At 40.4% G+C, this 19,112-nt stretch overlaps 1 protein-coding gene across 2 annotated transcripts in view; it reads left to right on the top strand.

Annotated features, from left to right (window-relative positions):
- Positions 1-722: 722 nt before the first annotated feature.
- Positions 723-19,112, top strand: part of PTPN11 (protein tyrosine phosphatase non-receptor type 11) — an 86,623-nt gene continuing 68,233 nt past the window's right edge. For both annotated transcript variants that reach the window (XM_023647128.2, XM_070275464.1), the window contains exon 1: positions 723-978. In XM_023647128.2, the coding sequence (XP_023502896.1) occupies positions 965-978 (14 nt within the window). In that variant the 5' untranslated portion in view covers positions 723-964. The remainder of the gene's footprint in view (positions 979-19,112) is intronic.

The raw sequence follows: 19,112 nt of genomic DNA, 5'->3' as shown, positions 1-19,112 counted from the left end.
TTCCCACTGATTGCTCCAGCATCAGATCTTTACTCAAATGTTATCCTCAGTGAAGCCTCCTCTAACTACCCTATTGAAAGTGATAACATAAAGGGCTATAGAGAAAACATAAGAAAGGAGGATAAGACTATTGTCTTGAGTATTTTACTTATCTTGATTACTGTAGCTCCTCCCTCTAGAACACAGGCATTTTTGTCTTAATCTAAAACAGTGCCTGGCAGATAGAAAACAATCAACAGATGCTTAATTGTAATGAAAATACAGCGAAACAATTACAAAGCACTTACTAAATAGGCCAGGCCTAGTTCTAAGTATTTTATATATTTAATACCCAGAATAATCCTTTGAAGACAATACAACTACTATATTCATTTTACACAAATGGAGGAATGGATGAAACTGAGGCTCAGAGAAATTAAGCAACTTTCCCAAGGTTGCACAGCTAGTAAGCAGAGCGGCGAGCTGTGGAAGGAAATGAATGAAATTCAGTTTGGCAGCCAGGGATGGAAACTGACACCGTGGAAGCCGATGTATGGGTTCCCGGGGTCGCATACAACACCCAGCGCGCAGCGCACGCCCTGCAGCCAAGGTCTAAAGGAGGACGTCGAGGGTGCTTCGGCAACTGCGCGGCAGCGGCTCCTCCGAGCCACCGAACGGCCGGTACCAGCCGCCGCTCAGTCCCCGGCGGACTGGAAGCAGGAAGTGGCGGCGGGCGTCGCGCAGGGTGACGTCACGGTGGCGCCGGCGGCGAAGGGCGGGGGAGGAGGAGGAGCGAACCGGACTCGGGGGGCGGCTGCACAGTCTCCGGGATCCCCAGGCCTGGAGGGGGGTCTGCGCGCGGCCGGCTGGCTCTGCCCCTCGTCCGGTCCCGAGCGGGCCTCCCTCGGGCCAGCCCGATGTGACGGGGCCCAGCGGAGCCTGAGCAAGGAGCGGGTCCGTCGCGGAGCCGGAGGGCGGGAGGAACATGACATCGCGGAGGTGAGGAGCCCCGAGGGGCCCGGCCCGGGCCTCGGCCCGACCCCCGCCGCCTTCGGTCAGCCCCGCCCGGGAGGGGGCGCCCCGGCCGGGCCTCGGACCCCGCCTGGAGGCAGCGGGGCAGGCCCGCTCCCCACATCCTCGCCCTCCCGGGCCGGGGGCCTGGCGCCACGGCGCCCCCACCCCTCGGGTTCCCATTCATTTCCTGCCTCCCCGAGTTCCGGCTCCCGCAGCCCGGGGGATGCCCGTCGGGACGGGGGCAGGTAGAGCCGCCGCGGGAACGGCGGACGCCAGCGGCCCGGCTCGGCGCCGCATTCCTGACCCATTGCCTCATGAGAATTGCCTCATGGTGATTCCGAAATAACCCCGCTCGCTTGGGGAGGCTCCTCGGCCCGGGACGCGGGAGGGAAAGGGAGGGAGTGGCGCGGGGCCCGGTCCCCGACGGTTTTGCTGCTCGGGGGTCGCTCTCTTCTCGCGCGCTTTTGGGGGCTCCGCTCAGGATCCCTGACCTCTTTCTATGCCTCTTTGCATCTCCTTCCCCCCCACCCCTCACGTGCCAGAAATGGAAAAACTGACTGTATCTGCAGCTATTAGAAGTATTTCCTTCCTCTGCAGTGCTCGCTTTGAGAGATGAGAAAGAAGGGAACTCTATCTCTAGTTATTTAATTCTTCACCACAACCGTAAAAGTCAGGTGACATTAATTACCCCCGTTCTACGGATGTGGAAACTGAGGCTCCGAAGGAACATGCTAGTAAATGACAGGACTTGAACCTTAAGAGTCAGAAGGATTAGTGAATTAATGAGTTCCTTTGAATGTTCAGGGTAATGATACCGCTAATAGCTGACACTTTTTTAGCTCTTACTGTAAGCCAAACATATTTAATCCTCACAAGAACGATATGAGGTCGGTGCTAATTTCCTCGTTCTAAAGATGCGTAAACTGAGTTTCAGAAGTTAGGCAACTTGCCTAGGGTCACTCAGCCAACAAGTGGTGGAGCCAGAATCCCCACTGTCCATCACCATATTGCTATTATTATTTTATAACTATTGCTTATCATTTGTGGGCCTTAATTTTCTTGTTAAACAGTAGTGTGATGTATTGTTTTCAGGTAATGATCCTGCTGTTTTGTGTCCTACTCTTTATATACCATTCACACAGAAGACCCACTGTTTAATCTTTTCCTTAGTTGTCCTGTTATGGTCTCTATATTAGACATTTGAAAAACTATTTCAAGCTATTGGGGTTATTTGAATGAGAGACTTTTTCAAAATATTAGGAATGTCTTCTCAAAATACACCTGCACATTATTCATTCATGGGTCTGGATTGAAAAGAGGGAGAAAAAAGAAAACTGAAAATCCTTAGGAAGTGAGTGACTGGGACAGGTCTGTTGGCAAATGCTTAAGGATCTGAGTAATGTATAACTGCATTTCAGCAGAACAGTATATAGCCTCAAATGTTCTAATTCTTTAAGGAGCTTTTAAATAAAACAGTTGTCTATTCTTTAGTCTGTCAAATAGTCATTGAGCCTTTTGTTCCTTGTGTCTGCTCTTCCAGACAAGTGAGGGTCTGCCTCTTTAGGGGACAGAAAGACTCGGGGCTGGCTGGGGAAGGCACCGGGTGGTAATAGACCCTACATTGTCCAGCTTGTGAGTTCATCAGCCGGGAAGTGTGGATATAGCCAAAGCAGCAAGTGGTAAAGATGACAGCTTGAAATGGAGTAATTTCTCCTCCCCTCCAGCCTCGGTGTTTCTTACTCACCTATTATAGAAAAGAAATGTGTGCTACCCTCAGATTATGAATGTAACACACACAATTGGGGATTATTTATTATTACTTTTCAGATCGTAGGTCTTTTGTATTATTTTTTAACCAGCTTTATGAGGCATAAATGACATGTCATAAGTTGCATATATTTAAGTGCACAATTTGATAAGTTTTGACACGTGTATACACTCGTGATACCGTCGCCACAATCAAGATAATGAACATATCCATCACTGCTTGTGATGTTTCCTTGTGTCCTTTATAATTTCTTCCTGGTTGTGAGGCAACAGCTGTTCTGCTTTTTGTTACTATGCATTAGTTTGTATTTGCTAGAATTTTATATAAATGGAATTTTATGTCTGGCTTCTTATGCTCAGCATAATTATGTTGAGATTCATTCATGTTGTAGTGGGTGTCAAATAGCTCATTACTTTTTATTGCTTAGTAATATTCCATTGTATGGATGTACCACACGTTATCCATCTACCTGTTCATGGCCGTTTGGGTTGTTTCCAGAGTTTGGCTATCACAGATAAAGCTGTTCTGAATGTTCATGTACAAGTGTTTGTATGGACATAACACTTTCATTTCTCTTTGGTAAACACCTGTCAGTGGTATGGCTGGATCATATGTTAGATGTATATTTAACTTTTTCAGAAATTGCCAAGCTGTTTTCCAAAGTGGTTACACCATGTTCATTCCCACCAGCAGTATATGAGAGTTACAGTTCCTCCACATCCTTGCTGACACTTGGTATGGTCAGTTTTTAAATTTTAGCCATTTTAGTGGGTATGACATGGTATCTCATTATAGTTTTAATTTGTGTTTTGCCTAGTAACTAATAATGTTGATTATTTTTTCACATGCTTATGTTCCATCTGTATATCTTCTTTGGTGACATGTCTATTTGATCAAATATTTTCCTCCTTTTTTGTTTAGTTGTTTGTTTCTTATTGAGATTTGAGGGTTCTTTATTCTGGATACAAGACCTTTATCAGAATTGCAAATATTTTCCCTTGGTCTATAGCTTGTCTTTTCATTTTTTTTCACAGTCTCTTTTGAAGAATGGAGGTTTTAAATTTTGATGAAGTCCAGTTTATCAATTTTTTTTTTAATGGATCATGCTTTTGGTGTCATTTCTGAGAAATTTTTGCTTAACCCAAAGTCTCAAGTGTTTTTTCCAGGTTTTGTAGTTATAGGTTTATGATCCATTTTGAGTTAACTTTCGTATATGGTATAAGGTGTGGATACATGTTCTCTTTTTTGCATATGGATATACAGTTATTCCAGCACCACTTGTTGAAAAGACTGTCCATTTCTATTGAACTTTCACCTTTGTTAAAAATCAGTTGTCCGTTTATATATGAATCTTATTTCTGGACTCCATTCTGTTCCTTTGATCTATTTGTCTATCTTTATGCCAATTACCACATGGTCTGGATTATTGTAGCTTTTTTCTTTTCCTCCCCAAAGCCCCAGTGCATGGTTGTATATCCTAGTTGTAAGTTGTTCTAGTTCATCTTTGTGAGCCACTGCCACAGCATGGCAACTGACAGATGGGTGGTGTGGTTCTGCGACTGGGAAGTGAACCCTGGCTGCCGAAGCAGTGAGTGCCAAACTTTAACCGCTAGATGATCAGTGCTGGCTCTGATTACTGTAGCTTTATAAAAGTCTTGAAATCAGATAGTGTTAGTCTTCCAACTTTTTTCTTCTTTTTCAAATTATTTTTAACCTCGGTATTCATTCATTCAACAAGTAGTTACTGAACCTGGCAGGATAAAGCAGTAAGATGGGCAAAGATTGCTATTCTTATGACTGAGAGAGAGAGAATAGACAAACATATGCATAAATATGACAGTTCAGGTATTAGTAACTGCTAGGAGGGAAAAAAACCAGCAATGGGAAGAATATGGTTAGTTTTGCTAAGAGATTTAGGAAAAGTCTCTGGGGAAGTGATCATATGAGCTGACTTCTGCATGACAAGTATTCTTCTGAATTTTGTTTTGCTTAATTATCAAAATAATTCTTTTGATTCATGTGTTTAGGGTTTAGATTTATATGCATTCAGTAATTGAAATGGCAGTATATGCAGTGTCCTGATACCTGTCAACATCATAGGTGGGAAAAGGATGCATTGAGCAGTTAAATGCCTTCCCCCAGGTAATTTAGCGGTGGTAGTACTGAATTTAGACTTTGAGATTGCTTGTCTGCCCTGCTCTGCCTTGTTTAGCTGGAAAAACTGGCTGTATCTCCAAGTTCCTTCAACATATGGTACATCCTTTACGTTGGCTTTCCTTCCGCTGAAAGATAATGTACAATGACTTGAGCTCGGAGGAGCAGAGAATTTAGCTTGCTGTGCCTCTCGGCTTTTGGTTTATCTATTGCAGGTCGAGTACATTTTGTCCCAGGCTCTCCCTGGTGGCCATGTTTGTTTATCTCCTGTGGGAGTAAATAAACTTGCCTTGCTGAAAAATAACAGTTCTAGGTCTTTCCAGTTGAAACTGGGATGTCTTTATTAGTGTTATGTCCCAGCGTAAGCTGAGAGTTTTGGCCAGAGCTGCTCAAATGCAGGGGCTGCTGCTACGATTACTTCCCCTTCTTGCATGGTCAGTGTGGAGACTGCTACAGAATCGCACAAGATCCTGGAAAAGCAGTGCCAATGCTTGTTTGTCATTGTTACTGGTGGGCCTTGGTGTACTTCGTGAGGCAGCTCCACAACAATAGGGAACACTGTGCTTATTCCTCTTTCCCTTTGGGAAACACAGACAGCACTTACCATCCAATGCTGACCTATTTCAGGAAAGGCAAGGCAAATTCTGATGTTTGGTAGGTTCTGTGGGAGTTGTGGACTGCACCCATGGGTTTGGGACCCCTGAAATAGAATCAGACACCCTAAAATGCAGCCCAGTTCCTTACTGAGTTTTGGAGGGTTGTGTACATTTAACAAATTTGTCTGTGCTCTGGTCCTTGGCAACACTGAAATATGAAAGGTATAATTCATGTTTGCAAGGAGCATTGAATTTAGAGAGGGAGACAGACTTGTACGTCAGCATCAAATGAATTTGATGAAAGTAGTACCAAACTGAAATGGAAATTTATCAGCATAGAACATACTGTTTAGAATACATATATGCTTGTATATTGATATACACACACATACATGCTGTCTATATCTGTCTGTCTGTACACACATACATATATACATGCATGTAATATGTTTGTTTCAAAGAGAATGGACTCTAGATCCAAGTGTCTATCGTTCCATGGACCTACTCTCATGAAACGTTGATCCATTCATTCAAGAACTGTTTATTGTGGGATTACTAAGTGCCAGGCACTGTGCTAGGCATTGGGCGTTCCAGTTTTAGAAAACAGCAAGTGTGAGAGTGCTGAGGCGGGGAAGTTCTTGGCCTGCTGAAAGAACAGAAGGGAGCACGTGGAGGAGCTTTGAGATTGGGGATGTAGGTGGGGACTAGACCACGAGGGATTTTTAAGGTCCTCAGTGTTCTGTGGACCACAGAGAGGAGTTTGGATTATATTTTAAGAGCAATGCAGAACCATAGAAGGACGTGATCAGGAGAGCAGCATGAGCTGATCTATTTAAAAATATCCCTCTGGCTGCTGTGAAGGAGGCACGAGTAGACTCAGGGAGAGCTGACAAGTGCGAGAGAGGCTTTGAATTAGGGTAGAAGCCATTTGTGGAAAGACTTTTGGAGGCAGTTTCTTTTTGTTGCCTTGTCATCAAAGCAGAGATGCTGACCAATGAAACTCCATAAGAAGATAGTGATTTATAAAGACATAGCTATCCACTTCAGTTAAGAAGCTGCCTTAACAACTTTTTCCTAGTCTCTGTTACTTAGAATACTTGTTCCTATTGACTGCCCCTTCTTCATGAGTTATCCTTTTCCTATAGGATATTAAAATTTAGTTAGAAAAGAGGAATGTTCTTGTAATCTGCAGAAAGTACCAAACTATAAACTTTCTCCTTGAGGACAAAGATAATGATTTTTCTGGGGCAGCACGTAAGAACAATATATCCAGTATCACTTCATATTTAGGTAAAAAATTGAAATTAGACTTCGGATGCCTAGTTTAACCTCCTGTCTTAGCGTAGCAGCCTTGAGAATAAGTTCCTGAAATTATTGGCCTGCTTGACTGTTTCCCCACATCACTGGGGGAGGGGGATGCACAGATAAAGCAAAATATTCAGCATCACTGTATTTTTTTTTGGTTCATCAGCATTTTTTTTTTAAACTCACTTGACATAAATAAGTTCCTAGCGTCAGAGAGCTAAGCTTTTGCAGAATCTGCATTCGCTTATGAGAGATGTAGATTTCTCGTGCGATTTCCCAGCAAATAGTTGGGTTTGTAAACCCTCTTGCAGGCTCGGATTCACTTTCATTTTTGCAGGCCCTCTCAGCACAGGGCTCATGTGTTTCGCAAATTGATTTTTTTTTTTTTTTTTGAGGAAGATTAGCCCTGGGCTAACTGCTGCCAGTCCTCCTCTTTTTGCTGAGGAAGACTGGCCCTGAGCGAACATCCATGCCCATCTTCCTCTGCTTTCTATGTGAGATGCCTACCACAGCATGGCTTGCCAAGCAGTGCCATGTCTGCACCCGGGATCCGAACCGGCGAACCCTGGCTGCCGAAGCGGAACATGCACACTTAACCGTTGCGCCACCGGGCCGGCCCCTCAGACACTGATTTGAAGCTCTTTTTCACAAGTGTTGGTGGTGTGTGTGTGTGTGTTTTCGGTTCTTTCTGTGAGAGGGGTGGTAGTCACCTGGGCCATGTTGAGACCTGAGATGCTTAATAAATAATAGACAGTGCTAGAGGATGACCGGTTAGAAGGGATTGTCAGGGGCTGGGAGGTTTGCAGGTGTTAGAATAAGCGAGACGAGGACACTTTTTCTCCCCTTCTCTCCACATGTGACCTTTTCTCCACGTCCCTCCTCTCAGTGTCTTTTATCCTACCTGGTTTTTCTTCACCCCGGAAATTCATTCAGTCAACAGTCATTCATCAAGTGCCTACTGTGTATATATGAGGAGGACTGGAAATTTATCTGTTTCCTCTCATCCTGTCTGGACCCACTGTATTAATGACCTTGTTGATAAACCCAAATGGAGTCATACTAATTTGCCTTTTTCCCCTCCTTTTAGGTAACACAGATGCACTTACATTACTTTTTTTTTTTGGTAGACTAACTTTTACTGTTTGAAATCACTAGGTGGGAGACGGGGGCAGGGCTTAGAGACGTGGCCTCAGTACCTAGTATTACAAGTGTTTATAATCCTTGAGGCCAGCTCCAGAATATAATATTAATTCTGTTAACTCCATGTTCTTCTTTCCCCTCCCTCACTAAGATCTCAGGGTTGAATGAACTCTTAGTGATAAGCATGCTGCAAATCTCAAAGTTGTCAGTGATTGAACACATGTAATTGGGAAAGAGTTTTTGGTAATTACAAATGCTTTTTGAAAAAAATAGCTAAGGAAGGAGAGTTTACAGTATATCAAAGCTCAAGTAGATGGGTTACCGAACTTTCAGTTTCTAATTATGTGCTATTTGAAATAATGTAGGCACAGCCCCTGAGCCGTGATAAGTTTATGAAAAGGTAGCATAACATAAATGATACATATGTCAAAATGGCCTATGTGAAACTAACATGATTATGCAGGAGAAGAATCTCTTTTGCGTATCTTCCAGCAGTAATAATAATGACGACAGTGATAACTAATGCTTATTAAGCCCTTACTCTGTCCAGCCCTTGTGCTAAATGCTGGTTACTAAGGTTCTCCTGTAAACATCACTCTCCTCTGTTCACTCTTAATAATATGATAGGTATAATTATAAGTTGTGAGTGAAATAATATAGTTTATTTAATAAAGGGGTAAAGAGACCACCGCCTGCCTTATCTTCTGTTGTCAGTCTACCTAAGGGTATGGGTGGCCTAGCCTCACCTTGAGCAGTGGTGATCACTTTTATAATGTCCCTTGGCTTCAGCAGGGTACTCTATATAAGTGCTGTTTCTGTAAAATATGCAAAGGTGAGAACACATGGTTATGATAGAAGACCATCTGGATTCAGTCCCACTTTAGAAATTTTTAGAAATAAGTAGGGCCGGCCCCGTGGCACAGCGGTTAAGTGCGCATGTTCTGCTTTGGCAGCCGGGGGTTTGCTGATGTGGATCCCGGGTGCGGACATGGCACTGCTTGGCAAGCCATGCTGTGGTCGGTGTCCCACATAGAAAGTAGAGGAAGATGGGCACAGATGTTAGCTCAGGGCCAGTCTTCCTCAGCAAAAAGAGGAGGACTGGCAGCAGTTAGCCCAGGGCTAATCTTCCTCACAAAAAAAAAAAAAAGAAAGAAATAGAATGTAATGGTTAAAAGTTAGATTTCTGGAGTCCACTTTGCACACTGGTACTTGTCAAACAATCAGTAAATGTAGCTGTAATTTTAGCCAGCCATAATATATAATAGCCAATAAATTATTTTTTCCTTGCTATTAGAGCTAGTTCATAATTGCTGAAAAAAAAGTGTTTGTAGTAATATAAACATGGAGAAATCTTTTTTATAATTTATGTTTTTATTTAAGTATAAAATATTAGTAGTAGTACAAATGTAAATCTCTGTCCTCTTTGTACTCTCTCTCGATGTACATTCTTGTCTCTGTCTTATTTACTTTCTTCTCCCTAGCATCCCTTTTTAGTACTTACTCTGCCAGCTTCATGGATGAGGATGGGTAACTTACTGATGGTGGAAGTCATGCTAGTGGCTTAAGCAAATGGATTTATCAGAACTTTTATTTAATATAAACAAATTTTGCCTTTTTATTTGGAATTAGTTTCAAACTTAGAGAAAAGTTACAAGAATAAGAAAATACCAATATAAATAGAGTACCGTTTACCCAGATTCACCAATGTCAGCATTTTATCCCATTTGCTTTAACATTCTGTGTGAGTGTACATACACATATAATATGTTATAATTTTTCCCCTAAACATTTTGAGGGTAAGTTATGTATATCATAGCCCTCTACCCCTAAATACTTCAGTATGTATTTTGTAAGAATAAGGTTATCCTCATTAATTCTTAACTTTAGTAATTTTACCATTGATAGCAATACTTTTGTGTAATCTGTTGTATTCCAGCAGAGCCAGTTGACACAATGATGTCCTTTATAGAATTTTTTCCCCTTCACTATAGGATCCAGTTGTGTTTAGTTGTTAGGTCTCCTTAGTCTGGAATATTTCTACAGCGTTTCTTTGTTATAATAGTGATTTTTTTGGAGAATACACCTCCTCCCCTCCCCTTTTAAAATAGAAGATTTCTCATTTTGGATTTGTCTGATGTTTCGTCATTATAAGATTTAGCATTCCCAGTCACGGGGCTCCATAGGTGACATTGTGTATTCTTGGGTGTCACGTTTGGAGGTACATGATGTCCATTCATCACGTTCATCATCCTCAGTGAGCACCTGGTCAAGAGTGTGTCCAGTTTCTCCATTGTGTAATTACTATTTTCTCCCTTTGTAGCTAATAAGCAGTTGATGGGGAGATAGTCTAAGACCATGCAGATATCCTCCTTGTCCTATGACAGTTTCTGTCTAGATTTAGCCTCCGTTGATGATTCTTGCCTTATCCGATCTTTGCTACGATGCTTGCTAACTGCCGATCGGAAGTGTTTAGAGCTGTCCTTCAGCTGTGTACAGCAGTAGTTTTTTTTTAAACAGATATTGAAATGTTTTTTACACACTTTGAGATATTTTTTTCCAAATTAAATTTCAAATTGTGAAAACAAAACTGTGCCTTATCCTCAACTTTTTTCAATCCGAGTAATTAGGAAGGGAAGGAGAATCTAGTATTTTATGTTTTTTTTTGTGCTAGGATAGCTGGGCTTATTTGATGTTTAGAAAAATGCAACTCACATTAGTAAATAAAAAATATATATTCCTTTAAAATATGTATGCTTATTGGCTTTATTGAAGGGAGAAACAAATTCAGAATATAGGTGTGATTTTTTTTAAATGCACCTAATAGAAAAGAAATTAGATTTCCTTCTGACTCATCAATTGAACCAAGCTTAAAGCTAAACAGTCTATATCCTACCGTAACCCTGGTTGAATGGTTGCTGAACTTTGTAGACGTGTTTATGACTTTGGTTCTTTACTTCCCATCTAGTATGATAGAACTTTCCAGTTATATCAGTTTACATATAAAATTTCGTTGCTTTAAATGGGGACTGTTTAAAGAGCTATGCAGCGTGGTCTACTTCTGCTGGTTGTAGTGGAGAAAGAACTCTGAGCAGCTGTGTTTTTAAATCTGCGTTTGTTACTGTGATTACCGACACCTGCATGTTTACAAGTGAAGGGCACAGAACAGCGCTGGATGCTGTAGGGGGACCAGTGTGGTAACAGAGAGGAAGAGAAATAGACCCCAAAGTCTCCCCACTGCTGTTAGCTTAGTTACAGTGTCAAAATTGGGCGTTTCCAAAGCCATGGGGGCTCTGGGGCAAGTTTCTGGATTATGCTCGAGTGCCCTGGACCTTCGCTTTGGAAAGGCAGTAGCATACAGATAGGGGAACCATCCTCAGCACCACAAATCGGGTAGGAATCGACTGAGTACTAGAAATAATCAACTCTCCCCCCAAATAAAGAGCTGGCGGGGCCAGTTTAAAGAGAGCCTGTGCCTCCTCCTGACCATGTAGGAGTCATCTTTACAGCCTCCTGTGACACCGCCTAGTTCAAATGGGGACTGTGGCTGTGGGAGAGAGCAGTGACGGGGGCTCACCGCGCCCCTCTTCTCCTTCCCTTTTAGCCGCAGATAATTATTAAGGAATAACGTGTTAGCCCCTTTGCTGGGGGCTGGCGGTGCACATTGGTGAAGAAACGGACAGCTTCTCTACCCTCAGGAAGCTGCCAGTCTAGCCTCTCAGCTGGCCGTTGTAGAAATGTGGGAGGAGACTCTATGTCGGTATCACCCGGCGGAGCACATGGTGTATCCAGAAGGTAGGATGGGGGGATCTGACTGGCGAGAAGCACATGCAAAGGCCACAGGGGGACACAAGGCAGACGGAGAGGTCACCAGAACAGGGGAATCAAGTAGGGACCACACCTTGCAGGGTCCTGTTAAAGTCTGTGACTTTATTGTAAGTATTTAATTTTGACTAAAAATGAAATTCCTAGTTCCAGAGGTGAAACTCTAAGGGCTGATTCTTTGCTAAGCGTTTTATAGATATTAATTTATTTCCATCTCGCAAGAGTTCTATGAATTAAGTTTTTCCAAGCATAGCAAGAAATCCAGAAGCCATAAAGGAAAAATCTGATAAATGTAACCGTGCCAAGCTGAACTTCTGTGGGGAAAAAAATACCGCAGAGTAAAAAGGGAAAAAAGCCAAGACAAATATTTGCCACATATATAATAAAGAATCATTTTCTGGTTATACAGGAGCTCCCTATAAATCAATAAAAAAAATTCCAATAGAAAATGAACAATGGCAAACTGTTAACTCACAGAGAAGGAAAAAAAGTGGTCTGAAAACATGAAAAAATGCTCAGTCTCACATAGAAATGCAAACTAGGTACCATTTTCCGTAAATCAGATAGACCAGGATGAAAAAGTTTGGTAACATATGTAGTGTTGGCAAAAGTGAAAGGAAACAAGGGCTTTTCACACTCAATTTATGGGAGTTAAAACTGATGCCTTCTTTTGAGTACAGTTTGGGAAAGTCGTCGGAGTTAAAAATCTCTTGACGAAGCAATTTTCTTTCTTTCTTTCTTTTTTTGCTGAGGAAGATTAGCTCTAAGCTAACATCTGTTGCCAATCTTCCTTGTTTTTTGCTTGAGGAAGATTAGCTCTGAGCTAACATCTGTGCCAGTCTTCCTCTATTTTGTATGTAGGATGCTGCCACAGCACAACTGATGAGTGGTGTAGGTCCACATCTGGGACCTGAACCTGCAAACCTGGGCTGCCAAAGCAGAAGGCGCTGAACTTAACCACTGTGCAATGGGGGCTGGCCCCAGCAATTGTATTTTTGAAAATTTAGTGTATAGATATACTTGGAAAAATGTGTAAAGATGATTGTAAAGGATGTATTCTGCTGCAATATTTGTAAATAAAACCTAGGAATAATATAAATGTCCTATAATAGGGATCAAATTATGGATTGTACATTCTTACAGTGGAATATTGTATAACCACTAAAAAGAATGTACTGATATAGAAAGATCTTCACACCGTAGTAATTGAAAAAATTGGGGTGTAGATCAGGAGAATTCTGTGTGTGTATTTCACACAGGCAGGCAGGGAAGGAGTAGTGTGTTTGCACACATGCACATGTAGGTAAGTAGATGTCTGTATATGCATGAGACATTTCTTTTTTTTAAAAATTTTTTATTGAGTTAATGATAGGTTACAATCTTGTGAAATTTCACTTGTACATTGTTGTCTGTCAGTCGTGTTGTAGGTGCACCCCTTCACCCTTTGTGCCCACTCCCCACCCCCCCTTTCCCCTGGTAGCCACTAATCTGTTCTCTTTGTCCACATGTTTAAATTCCTCATATGAGTGGAGTCATACAGAGATTGTCCTTCTCTATCTGGCTTATTTCACTTAACATAATTCCCTCGAGGTCCATCCATGTTGTTGCAAATGGGACGATTTTGTTCTTTTTTACGGCTGAGTAGTATTCCACTGTATATGTACACCACATCTTTTTTATCCACTCATCTGTTGATGAGCACTTAGGTTGCTTCCACATCTTGGCTATTGTAAATTATGCTGCAGTGAACATTGGGGTGCATGGGACTTTTGGAATTGCTGACTTCAAGCTCTTTGGATAGATACCCAGTAGTGGGATAGCTGGATCATATGGTAGTTCTATTTTTAATTTTTTGAGGAATCTCCATACTGTTTTCCATAGTGGCTGCACCAGTTTGCATTCCCACCAGCAGTGTATGAGGGTTCCTTTTTCTCCACAAGCTCTCCAACATTTGTTACTATTTGTTTTAGTTATTTTTGTCATTCTAATGGGTGTAAGGTGATATCTTAGTGTAGTTTTGATTTGCATTTCCCTGATGATCAGCGATGATGAGCATCTTTTCATGTGCCTATTGGCCATCTGTATATCTCCTTTGGAGAAATGTCTGTTCATGTCTCCTGCCCATGTTTTGATCGGGTTGTTTAATTTTTTGTTGTTGAGTTGTGTGAGTTCTTTATATATTATGGATATTAAACCTTTGTCGGATGTATTACTTGCAAATATTTTTTCCCAGTTAGTGGGTTGTTTTTTTGTTTCAATCCTGTTTTCCCTTGCCTTGAAGAAGCTCTTTAGTCTGATGAAGTCTCATTTGTTTATTCTTTCTGTTTCTCTTGTCTGAGAAGACATGGTGTCCGAAAAGATCCTTTTAATACTGATGGCATGAGACATTTCTTAAAGGTTAAGAAACTAACTGTAGTTGATTCTGACGAGTGCAACTGGAAGTCTAGGGAAGCTTGGGCTTTTTCTTTGACTCTTGTACCCATCTGTGCTATTAAAATAAATGAATTAAAAAGATTTTAGAAAGTTTATATTTGTCTTCTCAAAAGATCCAAAAGGACATTGACTCTATAAAAAATTAGAGCAGCCTGAAGTAGCTGGCTGAGATAAGGCAAGATGAAACGGGAACAAAAAACAGGGTAACCGATAAAAAGATCTTGATAGAAGCAGCACGTAGTGCACTTGAGGCTGCCATCACAGTGGTGAGGAGGAGGACAAACCTGAGAAATTCTTTTAGAACCTACTTTTAAAACAGAAAGAAGAGATGACAGTGGTGACAGTAAGGGAACAGGTCTGCAGACAGATCGTGGGGCCCAGGCTGCATGACTGGTGTTTAAAAATGAAGCAGTTGTGAGCCTGCAGTGTTTCATTTAATGAAGACTAACGATGGGTGAAGTCAGACGTTGAGAGAGAGCAACACTTCACCTTCCACGGACGGGAGACAAAAATTGTTTTCGTTCACTTCGTTAACCCAGTAATTGTGGGTTTAAGGATATTTTTGAAATACAATATAACCATCCTTCTGAGTTTAAAATAATTAGAATCTTATTAGAATTAGGAACAGTGTGTCTCCCTTCCATATCATGGAAGTCGCTGTGTTTGTCTGGTAGAAGTGTTCTATTTGCTTCATGAAAGGAAGTAGTAAGGTTTCCTTTCTTTTTGATTCTCTGGAATAATTTATAGAGCATTAGGATTATCTAGTCTTTGAAAGTTTGGTAGAATTCCATTTTAAAACCATCTGGGCCCTGTGCTTTTCCGTGGAATAGTTTTTAAACTTCTTTCTCTATTTTTCTATTGAAACTGATTTGCCTAAGTTTTCTTTCTCATGAGTCAATTTTGGTAGTCTGTATTTCCCTGGAAAATTATCCGTTTCACCTAGATTTTCTTATTTGCACAGCAGTCTGCAAAATGGTCTCTTATTCTTTTGAAATTTCTTCTGTTTCAGTGGTTATTTCCCCCGGTCATATCTTATTTTGTGTATTTGTGATTTCTCTAGTTTTTTCCCCCAATATTAACTAATAGTTTGTCTATTCTGTTAATTAGAGAAAGAAGGATTTTTATTTATTAATTGGGTCTACTATTTTTTCTTTGATTTTTGCTTTTATCTTTATAAAGTATATTTCCTTTCTTGTGCTCCTTTGTCCTTTTTCTAGTTCGTTTTTGAGCTGGGACTTTGTTTTTAATCTTCCATATTTTTAATTAACGTTAGTGTTTGGTGTAGTGAATTTTCCTCTGATGACTCCATTAGACATATCCCAGAGATACTGATGTGTAGTGTTTTCATGGCCATTATTTCTTACAAATTGTGTAATTTAAGTGTGTGTTTCCCCTTTTACCCAAGAGTTGTTTAATGGAAGTTTTTAAAATTTCCAGGTGGAAGGGCCTTTCTGTTTTTTGATCTTGTTAGTGATGTTCAGTTTTATTGCGTTATAGTATTGTATTATGTAATATTTCTACTTTATGGAAGTTATTGTCTTCTTTGTGACCTAATATATATCATCAGTTTTTATGTAGATGCTCTGGACACTTGAGAAAAATGTATATTTTCTCTTATCAAAGTGTGGAGTTCAATATATGCTCCTAAGATTTCCCCTATTCCGTTGTTTAGATTTTCTATCTCCTCACCTGTTTTTTTGTCCATTTGATCTCTCTGCTATTGAATGTGGTGTATTGAAGTCTTTTATTATTAGTGTTTCTATCTATGTTTCCTTGAACCTCCTGTAGTTTTTCCTTCATAAAAGGGTTGCTGTGCTGTTTGGTACATAAATGTTTATAAGTGTTCTATCTTCACTATGGGTGACCGATTTCTTTTAGTAGATAACAAACATTCATATTTATTGTTATGACTGGTGAGTTTGGTATCAACTCTATCGCACTGTTTTATAATTACATGTATTGTGTTTTCTTTGCATTGTTCCTCACAAGATGTATATTCTGTACTTTTTTGTTGAGAACAGTTTTTGGGGGGTATTTAGGAAGGTTTGTATTTTTGTTGTACACCTTTTGGGTTGTCCTTAGTCCTCTGTTTTCTTATTTAACTTGTATTATCTGGCTCATCAGATTTTTTCATTATCCTTTAACACCATCTTTTGCCTATTTCCTATACAGCAGTGAGTTTTTTCTATTTTCCTTGCCCTTTTCCCACTTTCTAGTTGCAATATTTCTACTTTGTCACCATATATAACTGTTGTACATTAGTTTTCTACCCTCATTGCCATCTTTGTTTTAGTCTTACACGTACGTTTATATATCCCTAAATACTCACTGTCAGTTATTTGGTGGATATTTCTTATCGTTCAGTTAGATGAAGCTTACCGTCTAGTGGATCCGTAGGGAAGACTGGGAAGTGCAGCCTCCCCTTAGTTCTTGTGTCGAAACCTGCTTTTTATGGCTTTGGTAGTTGAAGGATAACTTGGCTGCGTATAAAATTCTTGGTTTATACTTTCTTTGATTGAGTTTTTAAAAATACTAGTCCATTTGTCAACTTGCTTAGTATGTTGCCTTTGAAAAGTCTGATGCTAATCTAAGTTTTTTTCCTCTAGTAAGTTATTTAATTGTTTTTCCTGGAGGCCTTGAGAATTTTTTTTTCCCTTTGTCTTTGAAGTCTAATAGTTTCGTTAGAACATGTGTCTGGGTGGTTGTCCTGTCTTCATTTTCCCAAGTACCTGGTTGGCCTGTTCAGTATATAGATTCGCATCTTATTTTATTTGTTTTTTCAATTTAGTTTTAAATATTAGTTCTGTTCCATTGTTTTGTTTTTCTGATTTGTGAGTTATATGTATGTTTTTTCTTTTTTGCCTGTCTTTGATGTTAACCACTTTCTCTCAGATCCTTTTTACTTCTTTCTTCATAATATTTTTATTTTCTTGGCAGTTTTCCTGCCTTTCTTCAATGCCATTTATTACATTTTCTTTTGAGCCTGTCTTCCTTGGGCACCTTGTAGTTCAGTCTTCATTTCTCATATGATTTTGGTTTTTTTCTTTCTTCTCCTGAGTTCAATCAACTCCTTTTTCATTTCTTCCTGCTTTTTTGTCCATTTCTGTTAACTTTTAAATTTCTTATTCAGAGTGGTTTTTTTTGTATCCCAAAATGCTTGTTCAAGTATATTTCATTCAGATTGGAGTGTTGTCTAATAGCTTTCTTTGGCTCCGTGGTTGTTTATCTGGGGGTAATTTTCACCAGCTGAGATGTGTGACTCTTGTTGTTTTTTTTTTTGTAGTATCCATATATAAATTTACTTTTTTTCCTATTCATTTTGTGGATCTTAAATGTTTTACAGATTCCTAATTCAACGGCGTCTTCTTCTTTCAGTATAGAAAAGTCCAGGATTTTTAGTGGATTTGTGTATGTATGTTTATGGTGGGGGGAGTTTATTTGTCCTCTCATTTCTTTTTTTTTTTGGGAGTACCCTAAATTGCTCCCTTCTTCCCTTCCTTTTTGTCACCTGATTGCCAGATGGAGCCTCTGTGTTTTTTGGCCTTTTTCTTTCCCAGAGACCATGCATTTTAACGCTGCCCCTGGGTCATGCTCCTTCCCTATAAACAGGGCTCTGACCTACCAGGGAATGTTTTCAGTATTTTCACACTTAGGGTCGATTTTCTTTTTCTGCCGGTGGTTGTCGAGCAATTTTAGGCCTTCCACCAGCTCCTTTGCCACTAGATCTCTCTGCGTGTAGTTTTTCTCAGAAAAACTTGGCACAAAGGCTTGCAGTAGGAGGATGACAGACCCCTCATTGAGATTTGGTGTGTTTTCTTTTTTAACTTACAGGTAATTTGGAAGTTTGGACATTTTCCATCTTCTACATATGTTGAGGGTGTGGTTTTCATGTAGTTTTGTTTGTTATTTGTTTTGTGTTATTCTGTATTGTTTTTGAAGGATATGTGGGGAGACGTGGATTTAGGCAGTCACCCTTGTTCTTGGCTACTGTGAAGTCCAGGCACTGTTCTAGACACTTTGTAAATATTAACTCATTTTATCTGCTCAACAACCCTATGACATACTGTTCTTACTATTCTTCTTTTATAGATGAGTTGACAGAGTGGTTAAATAACTAACTCACGGTCCCACAGAGCTCAGATGTAACCCAAAGCAATCTGCTCCAGAGTCCATGCTCCTACCCATAAGGCTTTGCCACCACATGCCAGTGATTCCCAGCCTTTTCACCCCTGGAGAGTCTTTCTCTCTTTTTTTGTTTGCTAAGGAAGATTTGCCCTGAGTTAACATTCGTGCCAGTCTTCCTCTGTTTTGTATGTGGGTCACCACCACAGCATGGCTGCCAATGAGTGGTGTAGGTCAGCGTCCAGGAACCAAAACCCAGGCTGCTGAGGCAGAGCGCCTGAACTCAACCACTAGGCCGTGGGGCTGGCCCCTCTCTCCTTTTTTTTTTTAAACCATAAACATATATTCTGAAAAAATTTGTTCTAAGCCTGTATTTATTATATAATAATTAGTTTTCCCATTTTTGTTTCTTCATATAAGGAATATATGCCACTCAGCTTCAGACCACCACACCAAGTAACATAATTGTCTTGAAGCCAAAAGCAAAAAAATTTAACATTTTAATTAGCTTATGTAGATAGACAAATTGAGGGTTAATGTAGTATTTCATTATACTTTTTGACAAGTTATAAATAATGGGAAACCCTCTATTACTGCTTTTTGATTCCCTAGGGCTCTCGGGACTCAGATGGGAACCATAGATCAAACAAGCTGTGGACAAGATTTAAAAGGAAATGAGTAGTTTAAATAATCATACTGAATGCAAAAGTATTGGATGCTGGATTGATAGGTACCAAATAAAGTGAGGTTGAGTTTTCCCTGGGCAAAGTTGTCTTTGG

The sequence above is a fragment of the Equus caballus genome, chromosome 8 (assembly GCF_041296265.1).
Source record: "Equus caballus isolate H_3958 breed thoroughbred chromosome 8, TB-T2T, whole genome shotgun sequence".
Lineage (NCBI taxonomy): Eukaryota > Metazoa > Chordata > Mammalia > Perissodactyla > Equidae > Equus > Equus caballus.
The sequence above is the reverse complement of the archived record's forward strand: the minus strand, read 5'-3'. Positions and strand labels throughout refer to the sequence as shown.